This window comes from Chinchilla lanigera, unplaced genomic scaffold (genome assembly GCF_000276665.1).
Source record: "Chinchilla lanigera isolate Chin_1 unplaced genomic scaffold, ChiLan1.0 scaffold00168, whole genome shotgun sequence".
In the NCBI taxonomy this organism is placed as follows: domain Eukaryota; kingdom Metazoa; phylum Chordata; class Mammalia; order Rodentia; family Chinchillidae; genus Chinchilla; species Chinchilla lanigera.
Genome location: NW_004955569.1, coordinates 101,888 through 112,715, shown reverse-complemented (window position 1 = coordinate 112,715; position 10,828 = coordinate 101,888). Strand labels below are relative to the sequence as shown.

General features: G+C 37.5%; 1 protein-coding gene across 1 annotated transcript in view; it reads right to left on the bottom strand.

Annotated features, from left to right (window-relative positions):
* Window positions 1–1,677: 1,677 nt before the first annotated feature.
* Window positions 1,678–10,828, bottom strand: part of LOC102025521 (zinc finger protein 709-like) — a 33,347-nt gene continuing 24,196 nt past the window's right edge. The window contains exons 5-7 of the mRNA XM_013509368.1: window positions 6,419–6,545; window positions 6,162–6,222; window positions 1,678–4,546 (exon numbers count right to left, since the gene is read on the bottom strand). Coding sequence (XP_013364822.1) covers window positions 3,247–4,546; window positions 6,162–6,222; window positions 6,419–6,545 — 1,488 coding nt within the window. The 3' untranslated portion in view covers window positions 1,678–3,246. The remainder of the gene's footprint in view (window positions 4,547–6,161; window positions 6,223–6,418; window positions 6,546–10,828) is intronic.

Genomic DNA, 10,828 nt, shown 5'->3' with positions numbered 1-10,828 from the left:
TGGTTACACCTCAAATGATCAAGTGTTCAACCCATGGATCATTGCATTTAAACTGAGCCTGGTCCTGTCATTCAGGAGGCATCTTTGTAACTACATTTGGTGGAAGTTACCTACATACATCTTTCAAAAATGGAGATGAGCAAGAAATAGATGAAAGACATAAAGAGGGATCCCAGTTGTCGATCCTTAGAGATATTTATTAAATGTTTTTGTACATCAAAAGAAATCACCAATAGGGTGAGAAGACAACACTCAAATTGGGAAAAAATTTGAGTTAACTGTACCTCAGACGAAGGACTTCTATCTAGAACATATAAATAAAGTCCCCAAAATTCAAAGACCCAATTCAAATTGGGCATTTGAGATGAGTACACATTTCTCAGATGTAAAAAAATAAATGATAAATATATGAAACAATGTTCAACCTCATTTGTCATTTGAGAAATGGAAATTAAAACAACTCTGTGATTCCATCTCACACCAGAAAAAATGGCTGTCATCAAGAAATCAACCAAAAACAATTGCTGGTAGAGCAGTGGGGCAAAAGGGACACTTCTTCACTGTTGGTGGGAGTGTAGACTGCTGAAGCTACTGTGGAAATGAGGGTGGATATTCCTCAAAATTAGGTGTAGAGGTCTCAGTTGACTCAGCTATTTGCCTTCTTGGTATTTTTCCAGAAGAATTGAAAACATCATACCACAGCAATATATGTGCACCCATGATTATAGCAGCATGATCTGTATTAGCTAAATCTTGGAAACAATACAAATGCCCATCAACCGAGCAATGGATAAAGGTGTATTTTTATACAGTGGAGTACTACTCAGGTATAAAGAAAGATAAACTCAGGGTTTTTACAGGTAAATGGATGCAACTATAGACCATACACAAAAGTGAAATGAATCAGACTCACATGTGTAAACATTGTATTGTCTTCCTAGTGAAAAAGCTAGAAGAGTAAATAAGATCCAAATGGTACAGTAGATATTGTGAAATGGAAAGATACTGCTAAAAAGGAAAGAAAAACTTGGATCAGGAAAATAAAAAGAAAGTAAAATGTATACATATATATGACATCTAAGTAATTACACTACTAATTTATTTTAGTTCATTGAAAGGAACATTTATTGCTTATATTATTTGATCAATTTTGCATGCTTTTATCTTTAATCTGAGCAAAAACTTTGAAGATAACAGTATGTAATATAGTAACCAGTGCTAATTCCTCTCAAATTGTTTTGAAATTCTGTATAATTTTTATTTTTATTTTCTCTATTTAACAAAAAACAGGACATGAGAAATGCAAAAACAATGAACTCATATATTATACACTTCAAATGCCTTCCAGAGATGAACCTTTACATTATGTATTACAAATATATACTAAAAAAATAAAATCCTTTAAAATAGCTTTTGCTTTTCTGATTGTTTATCTTATCAGCAACTCTAGAGACACGCCATGAAAACTGGTAAAGCCCACTTCTGAATGATTTTGTGGACCCTTTGAGAGAAACTAATAGTGAATTACAGATCGAGTGGAAAACAATGGTTATCAGAAAAATCGGTGCCATCCATGAAGACTGGTCATTAATGGATGAAAAGTATGAGAAAAAAAATCTTCGGCAGACTTGGATTTTCTTAAAAAGGTGAGATATTTTACTAGTTCAGTACAGATACATAGATATTTCTTTGTGATTTATTGAAAAACACAAAAGGAATACACTGTAGGACATCTCCACCTTTGTGTGTATTTTCTGGCAATTATATGGACATCAATATTTTATATTATTTCTACTGGTCTCCTTTATATTCATAATTTTCAAAGTATTTTCAAACTAGTCTCACATACATAGAATTTCACTTCAGTGTGATTTCTTCAACATATTTGACAATACCCATATATACTGAATGCTTTCCCTCAATGAATACAAAGCCAATGGCCACAAAGTGACACTGTTCTGAAGAATAGCATTTCTCTCAGCTGAATTTTGTGCCACATTTCTTATATACAGTTATTCCCCAGTAAAAAGGGAATTCCATGTTTCAAATGAAAACCTAGCAGCAAATCTTTTCCATAGCAAATACATACACAGGGCTTTTCCTTATGGGCACTATTTCCTGGATGTGAGGGAATTTTGGTGCACTGAGTACATTCCTTCATTGTTCAAAAGCCTAAGGTTACAGTCCAGTGTGGATTCGTTCATGTTTGTGACAATCACTCCGGTGGTTGAAATATTTTCCACGTTGCTTACATGTATACCTTTTTTCCCCACTGGGGGTGCTTTCGTGACGTTGACACTGACTGTGTCTGTGAATGCTTTCCCACATTGCTTGTATATACCGAATGTCTTCACAGTGTGAATTCTTTCATGTACTAGAAGGGTGTAATTTCAGTAGAATGCTCTCCTACACTACTTCCAGACACAGCGGTTCTCCGCAGTATAAATTCTTTCATGATGTTGACATGTACTGTGTGCACTGAATGTTTTCCCACATTGCTTACACACATAGTGATTCTACCCAGTAAGAACTCTTTCATGTACAAGAAGGTTCCTATTCTGGCTGAATGCTTTCCCATATTGCCTACATTCATACTGTTTCTCTCCAATGTGAATTCCTTAATGAATTTGACAATCCCCGTATGTACTGAATGTTTTCCCACACTGCTTCTATTCATACGGTTTCTCCCCAGTGTGAATTCTTTCATGATGTTGACAACTATTGTGTGTACTGAATGCTTTCCCACGTTGCTTACAGACATAGGGTTTCTCCCCAGTGTGTATTCTTTCATGTTGTAAAAGGTTAACATTCTGGCTGAATGCTTTCCCACACTGCTTACACACATAGGGTTTCTCTGCAGTGTGAGCTCTATCATGAATTGTATAACCTGTCACTGTACTAAATCTTTCCCACATGTTTGACATACATAAGGTTTCTCACCAGTGTGAGCTCTTTCAGGATTTTGACAGACACTGTGCCTGCTGAATGCCTTCCCACACTGCTTACATTCATAAGATGTCACTCCAGTGTGAATTCTTTCATGTCGTGAAAGGTTACCATTTAGGCTGAACGCTTTCCCACATTGTTTACATGCATAGAGTTTCTCCCCAATGTGCTTCTTTCATGTACTAGAAGGTGATCATTTTGGCTGAATGCTTTCTCACACTGTTTACATTAATATGGTTTCTCCCCAGTGTGAATTCTTTCATGATGCTGACAAGTACTGTGTGCACTGAATGCTTTCCCTCATTGCTTACATACATAGGGTTTCTCCCCAGTGTGACTTCTTTCATGTACTATAAGATGACAATTTTGGATAAATTCTTTCCCGCATTGCTTACATACATATGGTTTCTCCCCAGTGTGAATTCTTTCATGTTTTAAAAGGTTACCATTTATGCTGAATGCTTTCCCACATTGCACACATGCATAGGGTTTCTCCCCAGTGTGAATTCTTTCATGTACTACAAGGTTACCCTTAATGCTGAATGCTTTCTCACATTGCTTACATGCATAGGGTTTCTCTCCAGTGTGGATTCTTTCATGTACTACAAGGTGACCATTTCGGCTAAATTCTTTCCCACACTGCTTACATACATGGGATTTCTCCCCAGTGTGACTTCTTTCATGTACTAGAAGGGTACCATTTTGGCTGAATGCTTTCCCACATTGCTTACAGACATAGGGTTTCTCCCCAGTGTGAATTCTTTCATGTACTACAAGGTGACTTTTTTGGCGGAATGCTTTCCCACACTGCTTACATACATAGGGTTTCTCCCCACTATGAATTCTTTTATGTACTAGAAGGGTACCGTTTTGGCTGAATGCTTTCCCACACTGCTTACATATATAGGGTTTCTCTCCAGTGTGGGTTCTATCATGCATCGTACAACCTGTCACTGTGCTGAATATTTTCCCACATGTTTGACATGCATAAGGTTTCTCACCAGTGTGAGCTCTTTCATGATTTTGACAGATACTGTTCCTCTTGAATGCTTTCCTACATTGCTTACTTACATATGTTTTCTCTTCCATGTGGGATATTCTATGCTTATGAAATGAGGACTTACAAGGAAATGCTTTTCTGTAATGCTTATATACATAAAGTATATCCCCAGTGTGAATTTTGTTATGTTTTGGAAAGGAATTACTAAGAGCTAATGTTTTCACACATTTGGTATTTACACGTTGATTCTCTTCAGCATGTCTTCTTTCAAAATTCTGGATAAAGTATGATGAAATGAAACTATTCTCAAAGTATTTGTATGCATATGGACTCCTCAAACGCTGCTTTCTTTTATGCATTTGAACATCATGGAGTGTTGTGGGGACTTTCATACTTTTCTTACCTAAAAGTGTTTTCTGCCCATGGTGAGTTTGTTCACTAAGATCACAGGTAGCCTTCACACCCTGCCCATATAGACAGGGTTTCTTGACAGTCCTCATTTCATGCTCCTCGAAGGACTGGAAATCACTACAGCTTTTTCCATATTCATTACATTCATATAGCTTCTCTTCAAATCTCAAATAATTGTGTGCATTATATCTGTAAAGGAGAAAGATAAATATCAATCACAATGAAATGGTCTCCATATTAAAAATTGGAGTTTACTTTGATGCCTCCTAAAAAATTATGGTGATGAATTGACTTACTGCGGTGGAGGATACCTTCAAAAGTACTTTTCATTCATAACAGGATGTTTATTTTTTGAGAATTTTAAATTGGTATATGATTCCCAGACATAATATCATTTCATTTTAGGTGATGGTGACGCATGTGTATTAAACATTAATCATTTTTGAGTTCTCCTCCCAACACTCCCCCTTCTCTATTTAACCTGATTATAATTTTCATCTCCAAATCCATATGTTATCTGCATTCTGTGGCCTCTCCTTACTTTTATTCCCTAAATATACTTTTAGTTTTTCACTTGAGAGAAAACCTGTAATATTTCAATTTCTATGTCTGACTTATTTCTCTTGTCATTACAGGATACAATCCCTAGTATACTTGTCTTTTTGGGAAATGTTAACATTGCTCTTTCCATAAAGTATTTTTCAGTGAAGTGGGAAAAACACAAGTCTTAGCACAGAATTACATTTGCAGATTTATTCCTTCTTATTTGAGTGAGATCTTTATTGCCCACTAAGTTGCTCAGGCTGAACTTGAAGCTGTCATCCTGCCAAGTCAGATTCCCAGAGTGCTGTGATTATAAGAATGCACCACTATGCAGAGCTGACTCCACATTTTCTTTATCCAGGAATCCAGTGATGGGCATCTAGGCTTTTTTCATAGCTTAGCTATTAGAAATTGATTCCAACTTAGAGATTTTGAATACCAATTTATGTCCTGCCTTGAACAACACACTGTAAAGACACTAAAATTGGCTGATTTTAACACATTTCAAAGTAAACCAAGGGAATCACAGAGCATAATGGCACATAATATAGTCTCAACACTCTAGACTCTGAGTTAGGAAGATATCTCTGAGCTTGAGCCCAGCTTGGGCTACAGAGTAAGATGAAGGTCCTACTGAACTACAGTGTGAGACACTGGTGCAAAAAGCAAAAACAAAAAGATATATCCATGGAGGTATAACTGGATCTAGTGGAAACTTATGTATATTGATTATTATAAAGTTTCTATTTTATATTCCCACCAAGAAGTATGAGAGTGACTTCTGAGATTTTTAAACATGAATAGTTCAATGTTCTGGTGCATGTTTTCAAAGTACTTATTATGACAACACTAGCATTTATTTGCATTTTGAATACTGCTTCCTTGTGTGAAATTTTCTAGATCATGAATGACTCATACATAGATACATAAATGGATATTTTGAAGATTAGTTTCCTTCAAAATTTAAAATTTACTGACTTCATACATGCCTATATGCAATACTAAAATGCAATCTCATACATTTCCATTATGTTGATCAGGAAAGAATTTTTTCTACTGAAATATGAAGTTTTGTTATTTGTTGTATAGTACCATTAGTACCTCAGATAATATAAATTGAACCCAAATGCTCCTCTGGATATTTCTATGTAGTTAAGTAATTGGAACATGGTCTCATTTCTTCAGTTTAATTGGTTGTAATATTTCTGGTCACACACTGACTCTGGAGGGATAGTCCCTTTTTCTTGTAATTGAAAATTACCTTAGATTTCTAGAACAATTTTTGTCCTCTTCTCCTGTTTGCTGTTGATCCCATGTTCTTCCTGTATTGTACATATAGACATACAAAATCAGTGTAACTTTATAAAAAATCATGGATTCCTGTTATAATCATGGTATAATGTAAGAAGTGCACAGATATACCTCAAAAAGTAGTAAGGTTCAAGTTTATTAAACAACATCAGTGAGCAACTATGAATGCTCTAGATTACATAAGTAGGAAAACGATATCATTCTTACCTACAGCATAAATATTCCTCAGTGTTTCCCACATCACAGCTCTGTAGAGCTTCTTTTGGGATGGATTCAGCAAAGCCCACTCTGCCATTGTGAACTTCACAGCTACATCCTCAACAGTCACTGTCTCCTAGATAAGGATTACAGCGATAAGATGATGATATAATCAGCAGTTCTTTACAGACAACATCCCTTTATACATATCCCACAAAACGGATCAACAAATTATGTAAGCAAAACCAGAAATTGCAGGGGAAAATCATGTATTTACAACTATATATTTGAGGGTTCAAAGAGCTCCATTAGTAACTGACAGCTAATGAAAGTGAGAAATACTTAAAGTCATACATAAAAACAAAATCATATTTTAACTAGATTTATCAAAAGGACTTTATCTAATGTTTTATGACATCAATATGTATCACACTGCCTTCTCAACCCCAAAGAAATAGTCTCCTATATAGCCCATGTTCAGAGCAACAGTAAAGATCTTAACACAGTCAAAGAAATGGAAATCATGCAAAGCAAGCTCACAGAAAATTCTGGAATAAAATTTGAAATGAAAAGCAGAAACATATTTATAATACTCCTAGGAAGGAGAGATCAAATTATCCATTTTTAAATGACTCATGTTTCCAATGGATGGCTTAATTAATTATTAAGGATTTCACAATGTATGGCAGTGGATGTACATTTTTAATTATTTCAGGGACCCTTTATAGGTACTTCAAAACCTATTGAAGCCAATAAATGTACATTTTGGAAAAGAACAAAGATATCAATTTCAGAAAATTAGAGAACACACAGGGCAGAGGGAAGCTCATCATTGGAGCTATTTGCTGTGTGTATCATGTCACTGTGTCACCTTCTTTGGGAAGTCTGAGACTAGGGCAACAGTGGTCTTAACAGAGCCACCCCAGAGCCTAGTGGGACGCAGAGGGAAGTATTAATTATGATGCTATTTTACAACTAGAAAGACATTTTAAAAAGTAAAGAAAATGGTCAGAAATGCCTTATGTTCAAATTTTCTTTACATTAAGAAGCAGTCCTAATTTAGTTTCAAAATGTTGATGTGAGCCACAAGAAAACCAGACACCTTGGGCTCTTAAGGCATCTACTATCCTAGAGCCTGAGATTGTTCCTCTCTAATCTTTGGAGCCTGAGGACAAGATAGCCTTAATCAAAGCCTCACCTCCTGTTGCTGAATCTAAGGTTTCCCCTACTCGTCCTTCTAGACTAGAGGATCGGGCTTCTAGACCAGATGCAATCCAGAGCTTTACAGGTCTATACACATCCTTAGCTGAATTTATGCAGGCTCCTCAAGGGTAGTATCCTTTACAAGAAGTAAATGAATAATTTGGCACTTCTAGAGTTCATGTGCCTTTTTCCCTCACTGACCTAAAACAGTTAAAAGTTAGATCTTGCAAAATTTGTAGATGACTCTGATAAGTACATTAAGGTGTTTTCTTTAGGGGCTTCACTCACACTGATGAGCTACACTGGGAAGACATAATGTTACTCTTGAATCAAACATTGACCTCTAATGAGAGACAGGCAACATCACAGACTGCTATTGCATTGGGAGATGAATGCCATATTATTAAGTTTAGAAGGCCAGAAGATAGACAGCCAGCAGAAATATCAGTTCCCACTGGATCCCAAGCAGTCCCTACCCAAGACTCCTACTGGCCTAGCAACCATATGGGAGACTGAAATAGGAGACATTTTCAGACATGTGTTCTTGAAGGTCTAAGAAGGACAAGAGCCAAGCCATTCAATTATTTTAAAAAGTGAGTGATTCAACAAGAAGAAAGGAGCACCCCTCTGCTTTCTTAGATCACTTACAAGAGGCGGTGATAAACACTACTTCCCTAGATCCTAATTCAGTAGAGGGACAAGTTATTCTTTTTCTTTTTAATTTTTTTTGGGTACTGGGAATCGAACTCAGGACCTTGTGCTTGCCAGGAAGGTGCCTGTGCTGCTGAGCTATATCCCTGGCCCAACAAGTTATTCTTAAAGATAAGTTTATTACTCAGCCAGCCCCAGATATTAGAAAAAAGCTACAAAAGAATGCTTTTTCTCCAGATAGGTCACTTGGTATGTTAGTAAAAATTGCCTCCTCAGTATTTTATAACCATGATAAGGAACAGACAAAGGAAAGAAAACAAAGAGACTGAGAAAAAGCAGCTGCTTTTGCTTCAGCAATAAAAGAAACAGACCCTAAGTCTGATTCTTGGGGCCCCAAGAAGAACTCAATGAATACATTCATCTGCTACCACTGTCAAAAGCCAGGCCACCTTAACAGGGACTGCCCTAAGAAGCCAGTGAGTCATGCTCTAACTGCAAAGGTGACCACTGGAGGTCAGACTGCCCTCAAATGAAGACCTCAGAGTTCAGACCCATCCTATGAGTTGGTCCAGCAAGAATGAACAGCCCTGGGACACTCTCTGCCCTCTCCCTCTGACTGGACTGTCATCTCCACAGAGGAGTCCCAAGTAACGATTACTATAGAGGAAAAAGAAATCAGCCTGTTGCTGGACACTGGTGCAAGTCTCTCTGGTCCTACTTTTCAATCCTGGCCTTCCTTCCAGCCATGATACCTCAGTGAAAGGAGTGACTGGAGAGGAGCTAATTTGCCATTTTCCAAAACCCTTAGGATGTGAATCGGTTGATTTTCATTTTATACATCCTTTTTGATAATGCCTGAAAGTCCAGTCCCTCCACTGGGGAGAGATAGTTTATCTTGTTTAAATGCTGTAATATATATGCACCTAGGTCAGGTACACTGTCTTCCCCTCATAGAGACAGAAATACATTCTGAAGTATGGGCAACTAAATGCAAAATATGTAGGGCATTAAGAACTGCTCCAGCACAGATACATCACAGAGATTCTACTATTTTTCCTAACTTGAGACAATGTCCTTTAAAACCTGAAGTGAAGAAAGGATTACTACCTACAATAGATAACCAAAGGCCACAGGATTCCTTGAGACCTGTAACAGCCATGCAATACTCCAATCTTGGGAATTCAAAAACCCAGTGGGGAATGAAGATTAGTACAGGACCTTAGACTGATAAATGAGGCAGTATTGCCAATTCACCCAGTTGGTTTTCTGTTTTAGATTTAAAAGATGCTTTCCCAGTTTCTTTTTGATTTTCAAAATCCTCATGACCAGGCCTCTGAATTGACATGGACAGTGCTTCCCCAAAGGTTCAGGGATAGTCCACATCTATTTGGGTAAGTGGTTTCCCATGACCTGGCATGCTTTGAGTTTTCCTGGGTAACAGTCTTATAGTATGTAGATGATATTCTTTTATGTGCTCCCTCAGAAGAGCTCTGTAGCCAAGGTACCTGTGCTTTGCTAAATTTTCTAGCAGATAGAGGTTTTAAGGTCTCTAAATCTAAAGTACAACTTTGCAGTCTTGAGGTGAAATATTTAGGCCTCATCATATCCAAGGAAACCCAAAGGCTAAACAGCATTCAACCAATTCTTTCATTCCCACAGCCCAAGACCCTAAAAGAGCTAAGAGGATTCCTAGGAATCACAGATTTTTGTTGCCTTTGGATACCAGGACATGGGGAGATTGCAAGACACCTCTATCAACTTATAAAAGAAGCCCAAAAGGCAAATACCCAAATTTTAACCTGGGAATCTGATTCCCAACCTGCATTCCAGAATCTTAAGCAAGCATTCCTAAATGCTCCAGCCCTAAGCCTACCCACAGGACACCATTTCAATTTATACGTTGGTGAAAGGTGAGATATGGCTTTGGATGTGCTTACACTGGATTGCAGAGGCAGTCAACAGCCTATAGGGTATCTGAGTCATGAATTAGACATTGTAGCAAAGGGATAGCCTGCTTGCTTTACAGCTATGGCAGCTGTAGCTCTTTTACAGTGCCAGAGACATCCAAGCTGACTTTAGGTAAAGATCTCACTGTATATACACCTCACAATGTCGCAGGACTTATTTCTTCCAAAGGGAGCCTCTGGCTATCAGACAGTTGACTTCTTAAATATCAGGCTCTACTTCTAGAAGGACAAGCCACTCAAGTAAAGACATGCTGTTCCTTAAACCCTGCCACCTTTTTGCAGGAAAAGGATGAAATTAAGGCTGAAAGACATGACTGCAAACAGGTAATTCTTCATACATATGCAGCTAGAGAAGACTTATTAGACACACCCCTTACTGACCCTGATTTGACCCTTTTCTCTTATGGTAACTCCCTGATGGGAAATGGGAAAAGGTAGGATATGCAGTGGTAACTTTATGTCAGACTCTTGAATGTTCCTCACTTAAACCTGGAACTAGTGCTCAGCCAGAAGAGCTCATAGCACTGACCAGGGCCCAACAACTTAGCAAAGGAGAAAAAGTTAATATTTTTACAGATTCAAGATATACTTTCCTAAT